Source organism: Penicillium daleae (genome assembly GCF_028827525.1).
Source record: "Penicillium daleae strain IBT 16125 chromosome Unknown utg000002l_segment0_segment0, whole genome shotgun sequence".
Lineage (NCBI taxonomy): Eukaryota > Fungi > Ascomycota > Eurotiomycetes > Eurotiales > Aspergillaceae > Penicillium > Penicillium daleae.
In genome coordinates this window covers 7,122,080-7,135,746 of record NW_026623150.1, presented here as the reverse complement: position 1 = coordinate 7,135,746, position 13,667 = coordinate 7,122,080, and the positions used below count along the sequence as shown (strand labels likewise).

Here is a 13,667-nt window from a genome sequence, read left to right as displayed (position 1 = left end):
GAACGTGAAGAAGCTTCCTTTCTTTAGGATAGTAACTCCAGAAGGACCCTATCGAGAGAAAGGATTATCTTTTTCTTCTATACACTAGAATTTCACGCGTCTAGCTCAGCGCGAGTGCTTCAAGGACCTACTACGCGTATATAGGATTCGTGGCGCTATTACAAATTGCATTAACCGTAAGTTATTCTAGTTCTCCTTAGATAATCAGCGCTTACCTTATTTAGCTAAGGCGTCGGAGGTAACCCGCAGCCAGGCTCTCGATCATTAAAGCTATAATATATATATTAAATACTAATCTGTGCTTAAATCTTTGGATATTCAGGCCCTGTTCTTTGATTTGTAGCCTGATTATAAATATCGGGATATAGAGCAGAGCATAGCTCACTACAGAGACCCTAATACCCCCTAGAGATTAGATGTAGCTGCTATCCAAGCATTTGAAGAGAGAGACGATATCAAATCTATAAATTGGAGAATTGCTTATCTAACTTCCGAGATCGCCGGGAAGCCCTAGCTATATAAGGAACTTACTACTAAACGTACACATCTATATAGCAGAAAATCTAAACTCTTAGAAATCTGGAAGAAGGAATTCATATAGAATTAGTGGTATTCTATATACGACGAATATATATCAGGAAACGAATTCACGGAACGCGATATAACCTGTTTATTTAATATATATAAGAAGTACCTACTAGAACGTGCTCGTCTAAGCCAATCACTTTTTACGGAAACCTTATTAGATAGTGTGATCGGCTAACAATACCTAGGGGATATAGTTACGCTTTGCAAATCTACGGAGCGCGTTGTTTACTATCCCGGGCTATTACCTAAGGACAATCGATGTCCGATATACTCTAAGCTTATATTATAGTAAGTATACTCTGCCTTTTGATCGAAAATTCAAGACTAACTAAAGTAGAATTCTATTCTAGGGGAGAGTAAAATATATCTTGCAGTATCGAAGACGATCTCTAGGTAGGCCGCAATACTAATAACGCTACCGGAATGAAAAGCGGGCGTATAGGCGTATTCAGCGGAACTTTGCGTAGTTCTGCTATCTCTGCGCACAAATTTACTCTAACGAGCAAGCGTAGATTAGCTACTACTAAAGCTACCTGAATAGTCTTTAACCACGATATAGGATATTAATATTCCGTTATACGCTCGTTGCCCCTGGCTTCTGTCTATTTTGCCTAGGCGAGGAAGACAAGAAACTAGACGAGAGATTTTAATAGTAGGTAGCCAAGGTAACACTTCTTAATTATATTAACCGACATTTCGATAGTTTAAAAACCTTAACGACTTTTTTCTGTCTATATCCTTGTTGTCGAGCAAAGGATTATAGGAGCATTATAAATCTACGTCGCTACTTCTTTAACGCACATTCTATTAACGAAACGCGGTCTAACTATATAAATCGAAAAAGAAAATAGCAAACGGAACCGGAATATACCCCTAAAGACAATACTTAAGCTTACCCTAAGGTCTTAGCTATACAGGAATTTTCTAATATTAAGAATCCTCACAAGAAAGGGAAAACGGCCAGTTCCGACGAGGTACAAATTACAGAGAAATTCATAGAGCAGTTTACGTGTTATAATAAAAGCCAGGCTTATTATGAAGTAGGCATAAGTATTAGAGGATCGTGCCCCGAAATATAGGTAGCGTATTCTTGAATAGATCTTTTATTTTAGGGTGAAGATGTCCTATAGTATTCTATAGTAATAGACCAAACAACTCCGCAAATAGCTACGAGAGTATATGTGAGCAAGCGATGCTGCGCAGGTTGGGTAAAGAGGAAGATAAATTAAAGATGATTAAATAAGATCGATTGATCTTTCTTCCTCTTGATTGAATAGGAAGGATAAGTTCAATTCGGCTTAGAATCATAAAGATGAGAGAAAAGTAAAGTAGGACTGAAGCTTGGTTGATTGTATTGAATCTTGCTTGTATGTCTTGAACATGATTCTTATCTTGGTAGAGAAAGCAGGGCATATTTATAATCAACTTGTCTCTTGCATGTGATCGTTCTAGATGATGCATGATGATCTCATGCAGACAGATCTAGATGCATAGTGATCTCATGCAGTAGCTGTTTGATCGGTGGTTGCTTGATTGTACGATGTCATTGACTGTAGTGATGATGTAGATCGTGTCATTGACCGTAGTGATGATGTAGATCGTATACTGTTGTATACGTCTTACTTGATGTCATTGACCGTAGTGATGATAGTATAGCATAAAGCTTATAGAGATTCACTTATGAATCTAGCTTGATATACTGCATGACGGTTTAGGCATCTTGCCCTATATCTCACAGTATAATAGTACCCTTAGTCTGGGTAAGTCGGAAAACCGCTATAGCAGTAAATCTACGATACCTTTTTAGTGAACTTAATAACTTGCACTAGGGGCAGCCTGCTTTTGGTCTAGCTATAGGCAAGTAAGATCCGAATTTCTTTAGATTATAAATAATATTCTCCCTCCTCTCCGGGCTCTACCACTACACCGTCGCTGCTTCTACTAAATCCCTTATAAGAACAATTTCTATTTCGTTTATTATACAGCTTGTCACTCCTTTTATACTAGGCCTAGCGTGCCTTATTAGAGCTAGTGCTAATCTAGAATCTGAGAGTGCTGGTAATACCGAGCTTATAGTCCGCCGTACGGATAGATATCGCTCTGTTGCCTACTTTGTTAACTAGGTCAGTTCTCCTGAAATAGCACCCGCTTAGTCACCTAGAGCCACTTACTTATGTACTTTTCATCACTTTAGGCAATTTATAGCCGTAACTTCAATCCTTAGGACCTCCTAACCGATAAACTAACGTATATACTATACGCTTTTGCTAATGTATACCCGGACACCGGAACGGTGTATATCTCAGATCCTTAGGCCGATATAGAGAAGTATTATTCTACTAATTCCTAGAGCGATACTAGAAACAATGTTTATAGATGTATGAAGCAGCTTTTTCTCCTTAAGAAGAAGAATCGAAATCTGAAGATCCTGCTGTCTATCGGGGGTTAGACTTACTTAGCTAACTTTGCTAAGCCCCTCGGTACTATAGCGGGCCGTACAAATTTCGCTTCCTCCGCTAAGGATCTAGTAGCGGATCTTGGATTTGATAGTGTTGACATCGACTAGGAGGTAATATTTATATAAGATACCCTTTAAACGCAAGCGGCATACTAACGAATACCTAGTATCCTACGGATAGCACCCAGGCCGATAATATGGTTTCAACGCTTCAACAATTACGCTTAGTACACCAAAGTATTACTCCTATTCTTTATCAGGCATAAACTAACACATTAGTAAGAGCCTGGATACGTATAGCGCTGCAGAAGCAAGGAATTACCACTTTTTGATTAGCGTTGCATACCCAGCCGGTATATTTCTCCGGGCCCCCTGGATTTGTTATTTCGTTTCTTATCTAATATACAGGACCAGAAAATTACCAAAATCTCCATATATCAGCCATAGACAAGTACCTTGATTTCTGGAACCTTATAGCTTATGATTACTCTGGTAGCTAGGACACCGCTGCTGGCCATAACGCCAATATCTACCCCTCAACCAGCAACCCCTCTAGCACGCCCTTTAACACCAACCAAGCCATTGACTACTACATCTCACAAGGAGTGACATCCGGCAAGATTAACATGGGTATGCCACTTTATGGGCGCTCATTTTTGAATACCAATGGGCCTGGTACGCCTTATAGCGGTGTTGGCAGCGGTAGCTGGGAGAATGGTGTCTGGGACTATAAGGCGCTGCCCCGGGCTGAGGCAAATGTCAGCTACCTTGACCAACCTATTGCTAGCTATAGCTATGATGCGTCGCAAGAGATGATGATAAGCTATGACACCCCTCAAGTTGCGGAAAAGAAGGCAGAGTAACGCCACTACCCCTTGGAGTCACAGCACTCCAAGGAGCAGCAGGGAGGGCTAATATTGATGTTGTTCGGCTTCTTCTCGACTTTGGCGCCGATGTGAATGCTCCCCCAGCTCACCTTGGAATGACAGCACTTCAAGCTGCCGCTGGAGGAGGAAGTCTACTTGGTGATCTTATTCTTAGTTCTGACACTGACGTCAAGGCTCGACTAGCGGCAGAACCTCAACGAGCAGATACAGGCTATCTCGAAGTGATTCGACTTCTTCTCAACTCTGGTGCTGATATTAATGCTCCTCCAGGGGAAGTATGTGGAAGAACAGCGCTTCAAGCAGCAGTTGAGAGGGGCTATCTTGATATTATTCAGCTTCTTCTCAGTGCTGGTGCTGATATCAATGCTCACCCAGCTGCAGCGAATGGAATGACCGCGCTTCAAGCAGCCGCTAAAAGGGGAAATCTTGAGCTAGTAAAGCTTCTTCTTAGCTCTGGAGCCGATGTCAACGCTCCTTCAGCTCCTGTGTCTGGAATGACAGCTCTTCAGGCTGCAGCTAAAAGCGGGAGTCTCGAGCTGGTTCGGGTTCTTCTTAGTTCCGGTGCCCATATCAATGCCCCACCAGCTGAAGCAGGAACGACAACATTTAAGGCGAAAGAAGGCGGAAGAACAGCACTTCAAGCAGCAGCTAGTGGAGGAAACATTGAGGTAGTTCAGCTCCTTCTCGGTGCTGGTGCTGATGTCAATGCTCCACCAGCTAAAGCTCGTGGAAGAACAGCACTTCAAGCAGCAACTGAAGCAGGAAATCTTGAAGTAGCTCAGCTGCTTCTGTGGTATGGCGCCGATATTCATGCGCCTCCTTCTGAAGAGGGTGACATGACTGCATTTCAAGCAGCCCTTGAAGAAGGGAATTTTGAGATTGTTCAACTTCTTCTTGACAATGAAGTGATGACTTAGACAGACAGTGAGCACGATATGACACTACGTCGAAGTGTCGGGAACATGCAGGAATGAAACAAGCAGAGGCCGATCACAAATAGACACATGGAATACTCTCTGTACAAATCCCGCTCTAAGCCATGTCAGAACAGATTTTACATTGAACATCGCTACAAAGTTCTAGCTCTTTTGCCCAATCGCTCAGATCATCTGATGTCAGAAGATATGCCTTCGTCATGCGACAATTTGCGTTTCGTTGATCCCGCATCGCACGAGCTACTTCCTGAGTAACAGCGTTACTATATCCTGTCTTCCTCAGTTCCAAAATGATGCGAACATCATCATCCAAGGCTGCAAACGCTCTTGCTAGGGCGCAAGTCCCCTCGGGCAGATTTGAAGCCCCTGTGCAGCCACGACGGTCCAGAAGCGAAGTTCTGAGGTTGCGGACCAAGGGAAAAACTCCCCCTCTCGACCGCAATGAGGAAAACCGAGCCGAAACGAGGCCGGGTGAAGCAAAGCAGCGCAGACCGCACTCGAGCGCTCGGGAGGAACCGCAAAGGATCGGCTAGTTTGCGTCGGGGGCAAATAGGGTCGGGGGCTCGGTGAACTAGATCAACGGTGAATAGGTCTCATTAGTAAAGAGCGCATGGGGGAAGGGTGGTGAGGTGCCTAGAAACCAAACCCCCCCCCCCCGAGGGGTCAAGCTGGAGCCGATCGTGGTGCAGAAAGTTACAATATAGTATTACATTTGTTGAAACGAACCAAAAATTCAAGCTTTTAGGCTTTGTAGGATGGTCGCACCTAGAGATGATATGGAGGAGCACGAATATAATACACAGACGCTTCGTAGTGAGTGCGTTCCATGTGCTTCAGTTCGCTCCTGTCCATTATGTTCGTACGCCTCCTCACGATTATCGGAAAGCATGTATTCCGTGTGTTTTCAGTTCGGTCCTGTCTATTGTGTTCATACGCCTCACGATTTTATCTGGAAAGTGTCTATTCTATGCGTTCTGAGTTCTCGTTCGCTTCTGCTTCCGTGTGCCTCCTCACGACTTAGGTCTTTCCAGAAACAAAGAAAAGGAAAAATAAAAAAATAAAAAAAAAAAGGGGGAGGGGGGGCCAAGGAGTACACTCACTCTCTTAAGAAATCATGAGCAGGCACGAGAAGGAAGCAGACAGACTACAGCTTTGAGAGAGATGCTATATTTAGAAAGCATAGGTCATCAAGGATGAGCTCCCAGTCAGAAAGGCGGGATGGGGAGTCCCTTAGTTTCGTTACTTTGCTCTCTTGATCCATATAACATCCCCGAGTTGTGTATGCGCGTCAAGCTACTTCAAGATCTCGATACGTTACTAGCCTTGGACTTGGATAATATGAATTATGGAGGCATTAGTGGACTTTCCATCAGATAGCGTTGGCGACATGCTAGCTGAGAGCCAAGATGTTACAGAGCTTGAGGCGCGCGGGCCGCAGTTAACTGAGGAGCAACCGAGAACCAATCAACCTCCGGACGCTTTTGCATTAGCGTCGTCACGTGCAACTCCTGATACTCAGGCAGGCCTCAGGGGGCTCTGAGAAGAACATTCAGGGAGAAGAGCCAGAAACGGCCTACGGCTAACTGTGACATCGTATACTCCACTATCCGATTGGATGGTTAGTACGATGCGAGGAACGGCTATTACCGCACGTACTCCAGTGGTAGAAGGGTAGATCGGTATATAGGTAGAACATGCCAAGAGTCATCTACCACCTATACCACCTACCACCCGTACCACCACGAAGGACCAGATATACAAGGACACTCATTTAGCATCATGTATTTAGCTCTTCGCGATCAATTGCACATTGTTACTTGGTTACTACCTTTAGTACTTTGCACTTCACAGTTCACCAAGACAAATCCGCCTCGGAATAAATCGACAGGCTGAAACTAAGCATAGTACATACAGTCCTCTGTGGTTGGTCCTGCAGGTCTACCCAGCTCAGCAGAGTTGCAAACTTAGCGCAGCTTCACTTCATCACCACAATGTTCATTTCGAAGGACGTAGCTAGGATTCCTCAGGCAAGCAAATTATAGCGAACTAGCTATTAAAACGGAGCGAAGTAGCCATACTATACCAGTGCACTAAAGAAATAGATAATAGGCCTAAATTGCTGAAATACTCCTAACTAGCGATATGAATGGGCTCACATCCAACACCCATAAACTAACCTCAGCGGACATATATTCTATCTACCTCCGGGGATCTACCTATCCTGTTATAGTCGACAAAATGCCCTGGTGTCCACGTGACGTTGCTCATGATAACAAGCACACAACTTTAGCCTAAGGCGACATTCAAGTCAGCCTCGCCGTTAGTTTTGCCAATCCTAGGTTGGGATTCAATGTGATATACAAGTGCCAAGAGGCTACGGTTTCAGCCAGGTCAGCCAGATCAAGGTGAACCAATAACGCTGCATCTGAGCCCAGGTAGGAGAGGGTCAGTGCGGTTGTCGCGCGACGGAGGGTGACAATCACCCGCTCTCACCTGGTTTCTCACCCTGTCTATTGTGCACTTACCCTGCTCACCCCTGGTCGCGCGACCGTAAAGCGGCGCTCACCCACTTCTCACCAGGGCGCACCCACCCGACTATTGACTGCACATAAGTCACGCACCATTCGCCAATCTTAGCAAATAAGGTACTTTAGCTTGGTGGGGAAATGGGTGAACGCCGCTTTATGGTCGCGCGACTAGGGACGAGCAGGGTGAGCGCGCAATCAAGGGGGTGAGATGCGGATGAGAGCAGGTGAGACTTACTGTCGCGCTATTACTGTTAATTTCGCTGTCAGATCTTAGACCCTAGAGAAATAGTCTCACTAATGTTGTAGCACAGTACCACCACTCGTAACTTGTGGGCGTCGGATATATATCCTTCAGACTGGGCGAGCGCTTCTCAACTTTTGTCGCTGCCCAGAACGAGCTACAGAGAAGATCCATAGACCTAGAATAAGTAGGCTCCTGGTGCAATAGAATAAGATGGTTTATTGAGCGTTAGTTCTAATATACCTACCGCCGTCGGATCACATACAGTACAGGAGGAGCGGTAGTCCTGTACAATCTTCCGCCCTGTGCAGTCGTTTGAATTTCTAGTTTGACAAGAAAATAAGCAAAGCACTTCCGTATATCTAGCGTTGGTGATCCTTCAGGAGAAATATACCTGAGACAAACTGAACGAAATTGCTGTAAACCCAACTAGAGTGAGCAAAAATCACAAGTCATACGTGACATGAATAACTCACTATAAAGAGATATAAAGGAAACCTGCAATAGCTCTTCCGCGAAGTTTGATTTCATGGAGCGCATATTCTGCTAAGATTGAAAGCGGGATTATCGCAAAAAAATTCACGACGAAAGTTGCTACTGATTTCCCTTGAGCGTAATTGACAGCAAATCCAGCAGGAACGCAGGCAAGAAGGACATTTATCCAAGACCTGAGGATTGTGGCCTTCAGCTGTCCCACCACGGTAAACTTCTGTTTATCAAGAGGCTGCTTATCCCACGACGATTCTGTGTCCTTGTAGTCGTCGTTGCGCTTTCCAAACTTTCCGAAGAAGCCTCTGCTTTTTTTAGTCCCCCCATTCAAGCTTTCGTCCGTTGGTTGGCGATTCGTTATATTGATTGGCTCACTGCTCCACATCGAACGCTCGGGCTGGGGCTTTTCTGTAGTATTCTTCCCAGAAACGGGAGTTATACCTGAAATATCAGCCGGGGAAAGATTGAGCATGGGCTGGACCTGAGAGGCCCTCGGTCATTTCTCTGTCTCGCGCGTGCTCCACAGAGAGACCTGCCTCATCAGTGCTATGGACACGCGCCAGTCTGCTCTCAAGCTGGAGGGATTTCGAGTGTCGGGGTTTCGGGCGAAATTTCATTACGGGTTTATGGGAGCTCGCCTCTCCATCCTGATTATACCATGTCGGATTCCTAGCTTGACTTCTATAGTTATCTATCCATCAAATGGCTTGTGAGTGACAAGATCTAGGTCGGTCAGGAAAGGGATAACCCACGCATTATCGCTATGGCTGTTAATGGTTTACTAAGATAGGGACCAGGAACAGGGAGGTACTGTATGTTTAGGGAGATCAGGTCGGGCTGTCGGAATTTTAGAAAGGGAACAGGCTCTAGCTCGTGGCTTCCACGGAATCCATCGGGTCTATATCTGAATATTACATAACATTCTGCCAGTCAATATATCCGCCCTGGATTAACCAGGAAGCCATTATAGCCCACCTATAATGCCAAAAAGGACCTTTTCAACCATTAAATAATCCATGAAATTCTGTATGAGGTTTTCAGCAGGTTTCTCACCTACTTTGGGTGCTGTATACCGTGCCCTAGTGACCAGCCTGATAGGCGGTAGACTCTTGGGACGGGCGGTATGTTGGGTGGGTCTCGAGAGGTGTTAGGACTTTTGCGTAGTCGCTGTATACATAGCCGGCCCTTACAAAAATTACTATTTTTGGACCCTTGCTTTCCTGAAAAAATGGTAATTTTTGTAAGGGGCCGGTCAGAAAGTGCGGTGCGGCGAACACCTATTCGACTACCGCCTTCCTATAACATTACACCGCCTACTTGAAAAGTCCTAAGGTCCATAATTCCAATTCTTTGGTTGGTGGTATTATGACAAGCAAAATAGGGTGTTAACATTTTGGAGGTATCACAATGCTGAGGATGCGTAACACGTGATGGGCCAAGTACTCTACTGGTGACGCGCGCTGCGCACGCAGTGGCCCTATAACTAACTTAACTTAGTTAACTTAGTTATGTTAGTTAACTAACTAACGTAATCGGTAAGCGAGTGACGCACCCCAAAACACCATAGTAAATGCGATATTTAAGAACACAATATTTCAACAACCACAAGTTTATTTTACTTCGCTTTCAGTAATCCACTGATTTAGAGCACAAATAGTCCAACTTAAGAGTCTGGGGTAATTCAATTATGATATCACTATATTTACCGTAGAATACATTGTAATTTATCTTTTTGAGCTTCACATATATATCCTCGATTCACCACACTTTGAAAACTTCCGAGACCTTCAAATACCCTCAGACTCGTTATGAAGGACATTTATTTATAGGAATTCCCTATGATAAGCTGTGGTTTTTCAGATATCAAGTTGTAATTAATCGCATTTCCTACGGTATTTTGGGGTGCGTCGAGTGCTTACATGCGTCACTTGCTTACCGATTACATTACTTGCCCAGATAGGCAAAAGTTAGCGGGCTTCTATCTTTTTGAGCTTTTTTTTTATTTACAGTACTTCTACCTTCACATTGTGATTCAAACATGTCAAGGGCGATATGAAATCCTTCTTTACGCTGAAAGCCCAAAGACCAACGCCCGAAGCTTCCCGGCGCGAGTTAGAACTGGACAAATGCGCGCAAAGCCCACAGATGATCCTGGGTTTTGTGAAGCATAATTTTAGATTTATGTTTCTAATCGTAAGCGGCAAGCGACTGTTGAGCAAAATTGGTCGTTTCATATAGAAACATGGAAAGCGGACTCGACACTTTGAACTCGTCTCCGTTCGCGTCCAGGGACGGTGTCTCCATTCACTTCTTTCTCGAATATCCAGGCATTGATGCGTTCTCATGGAATGTGCCACATTTGTCTAAACATCCAGATAACTTATCTCATCCAAGTGGAACCTGCATCCTTTTTCTTGTGCGAGTTCTCATAGTCACAAATCCCCCAATGACCAGACATGGAGAGTCACGCATGAGTCCAGCCACTTCCATCTCTATGCAGTACACCCGTAAATCCCACAACGGGATAAATATTGGTTTTCACCATTATGATGAAACATTGCGATTCTATTGATGTTGGTTATAATTTGGAGGGACTCGCTAATCCTGTTGTTTCAATGCCAAAGCCAAATGCTTAGCTATGTGTATTTGGCTTGCATAAACACGCGGATCACAATGTTTTGAAATCGAGTAGTGCCTAGAGGCTAGTTCCTTCCAATAAAGGCCTTCATGTAATCATAGCCAAGTATGGTCCATTTATAACACTCAATGAAAGCCCTCCAACGAGCTTAAGAACTGGTTTAGTCTAGCCTTTCAATCTAATATTCCTTAGCATCTTCATCTAGTAAAGGCTTTCTTCATTTCCCTATCACCGCTAAGGTAGCGATATATATGGTTTCTAGCAATTAAGCTTCGCTCTTCATCCCAAATTCACCGCACCTGATCTCTGATTCGTGAGGAAGCAGCCCGATCAAGTCGAGGAACAAGGCCACAGAATTGACAACGCCATAAAAGAGCATCGGTATACCTCCAAAAAAGAGGTTTCCGATATAACCCCGTCGGAGAATAGTCTCGGCCAATTCTGTCCGAGAAATCTCAGGCGCAACGGATGATTCAAATGGCCCCATTAGCCTATAAAATGTAACGAACGATGCACCAAAGCAGTAGATTAGCAGGATTTGCAACCCATGGTGACGATACAGCTCAAGTAGTCCCGGTGCACCGCCAAAATCCTTGGCCAACGTGCTCATATACGCGCTGTGGTCGACGCCGTATTGGATACGAGATCCCTTGGCGGTAAGAAGATGATAGTAGGGAGGATCTGTAGGCATCTGCATGCGCCCTGTGATGAGGGCCGTCCACCACATGGCCTGTTGTTCGGCTATGGGTGGGATTGCGCCAACGCCGGGACGCACGAAACCGATAAAAGCGATGTCTGGACAGGATGGATTGATAATGTTTCGGATCTGAGCGTCTGATGCCGTCGGATATGATGGGTCAAGATAAGGAAACGTTTGTTTGTATCTAAGAAATGTACCATTAGCTTGGAATTGACAGGTTATAACAAAACATGAGAAATATACCCCGAGCAATAAATCACACAGTTTGGCTGAATATTTCGGCTTTTCAAACGCTGCCAATCTTTTCTATCGTGGTTTGGCTGGAAATAGACCCGTCCCGTATCATCAATAGACGTCGGCCAGGTGCAAGTGTCAACGACTCGCTCGGATGCAGCATCCTCCGGAGGATCGATGTAGCGGTTACCGATGTAGGCTAAAAATGGATTGTCTGTCTTATAAGGACGATTGAGATAAGGCATCGCCTTGTTGCTCTTGTTGAGGAAAACAAAGGCTCTCCCCAATCGCTCTTTGGGAAGAGCGCCGACATGCTGGTTCATACCGGCCTGGGTTCCGGTCAGGAACCAGAGAACTCGCTTGATCACAAAGTCCGAAATGAACCAGCGTAATCTGCTTTGAGCGACTGCCCGATGGACGTATGCAGTTTCGAAGAGGTTGGTAATGAGACCATCGATTGGAAGGCCCCCATTGAAGGTCTTGCCGAATACCTGGAACCGGCTGAGCTGCTTGGGGAAGGAGAGGAAGCCGGTGCGGAAACACATGGTGACTGATTCGGCATCGGCTTTGATGGACTCATAGGCAATATCTTCAAATGTGTTAGATAGTTCTTTCTGGTTCGCTTGAATCAACTCACCCATAGCTGTTTCACCGCATCCCAAGATAAGAACTTTCTTGCCAGCTACTTGATCACGGTTCTTGTAAAGCGATGAGTGGAATACGTCACCCCGGACATTCTCGATCCCTGGGATATCCGGAATATTCGGCTCAACGTGAAGTCCAGTACAGATGGCAATGTGCGAGCAGTCAAAAGTACTCTCCTTAGTATCGTCTCCACCATTCCGATCCACATAGCTCACTCGATGGGCCCATCTGGAACCATCATGGAGCGGAGACACGCGAACCACGGGACAGTTGAACTTGATATACGAACCCAGGTTGAATCGCTTAACATAAGACCGGAGATAGTCGACGTATTCGGGCAGTGACACATGGTCGGGAGTCCCAGGCGGCAAGCGGTGATCTGAGAACGTTGTCAACTGCTTACTGCTGACCAATTCGGCATTCTCGTAAGAGCGATAGTTGAATGTACCCCCGACATCAGACTCACTGCGAAATAGAGGTTAATACCTTTGTGGGAACTAAGGCCTGAAAACATACGTTTCGAAGAGGTATGCCTCGATCTGCCGGTCAGGCATAGATGCCTCCAGTAAGGTCTTAAGGGTCACCAGGCCACCAGGGCTGCATAATATTAGCGTTTGGAGAATTAAATAAGGGCCTAGCCATACCCTGCGCCAATAATGGCTACTCGTATTGTCATCAGGGCTGTTCCTGGTGTTGTAGGAAGAAGGAAGATATTCAAATGAGTGCAGCCTAAATTGCGGGGGTTCCCAGCCTCCACTTAGAAAGCTTGGTCGGTGACGCTATCGCCCTCTGCCGCAGCAGGATCCACCTCCTGACCTTATGTAAGCACAGCACATAGAATACATAGTCTGTCACTTCCCTCGTAATGTTTCACTTTCTGATTCTATTTAGCCCAAGTATAGCTGAAAACGTTGCATCTCATTTGAGTCAGAAATTAGATAGAGTGATGATTGTCGATCTCGCATTTCGTCAATTTGATGACGAAGTCATGGGCTTACACTTACCCAATCTAGGTAGATAATGTCGTTGGTGAGAGGGTCTGTGCTTGGGCAGGTGCAGGTGGATATATACTTCATCTCAGGTACCAAGTAAGCAACCACAACCTATCTCTGAGTCCTCCTGCATGTCAAATGACAAGTAAATGTCCTTGAAGGAAGTGTTTGAATCAATTCGAGGTCATAAGTATGCTGCCCAGGGCAATGAGAAAATGCGAAACTCACAGCAATTGAGAGCCACGATTTAGCTATGCCTTTGTTAGTGCTTATTCTTAGGCCCGCCATTCCGTGAAAAGCAGCAGAAATGACTATTGAAAGAAATTTAAAAC

The 13,667-nt window shown here is 45.0% G+C and overlaps 3 protein-coding genes across 3 annotated transcripts; 2 read left to right on the top strand and 1 right to left on the bottom strand.

Annotated features, from left to right (window-relative positions):
* Positions 1 to 2,573: 2,573 nt before the first annotated feature.
* N7458_003451 (Endochitinase B1) lies at positions 2,574 to 3,154 on the top strand (the record flags this gene model as incomplete). Its single annotated transcript, XM_056906834.1, has 4 exons — positions 2,574 to 2,702; positions 2,813 to 2,881; positions 2,939 to 3,032; positions 3,078 to 3,154. Coding segments are annotated over 4 exons (369 nt in total), but the record flags the coding sequence as incomplete, so codon positions are not given.
* Positions 3,155 to 3,243: 89 nt separating this feature from the next.
* Positions 3,244 to 4,850, top strand: N7458_003450 (Endochitinase B1; the record flags this gene model as incomplete). Its single annotated transcript, XM_056906833.1, has 4 exons — positions 3,244 to 3,273; positions 3,330 to 3,497; positions 3,547 to 3,905; positions 3,956 to 4,850. 4 exons carry the CDS (start codon positions 3,244 to 3,246, stop codon positions 4,848 to 4,850), a joined length of 1,452 nt encoding a protein of 483 aa, XP_056770940.1.
* Positions 4,851 to 11,029: 6,179 nt separating this feature from the next.
* N7458_003449 (flavin-containing monooxygenase) lies at positions 11,030 to 13,019 on the bottom strand (the record flags this gene model as incomplete). Its single annotated transcript, XM_056906832.1, has 5 exons — positions 11,030 to 11,648; positions 11,708 to 12,287; positions 12,336 to 12,808; positions 12,860 to 12,940; positions 12,988 to 13,019. The coding sequence occupies 5 exons, from the start codon at positions 13,017 to 13,019 to the stop codon at positions 11,030 to 11,032; spliced, it is 1,785 nt and encodes a 594-aa protein (XP_056770939.1).
* Positions 13,020 to 13,667: the final 648 nt, after the last annotated feature.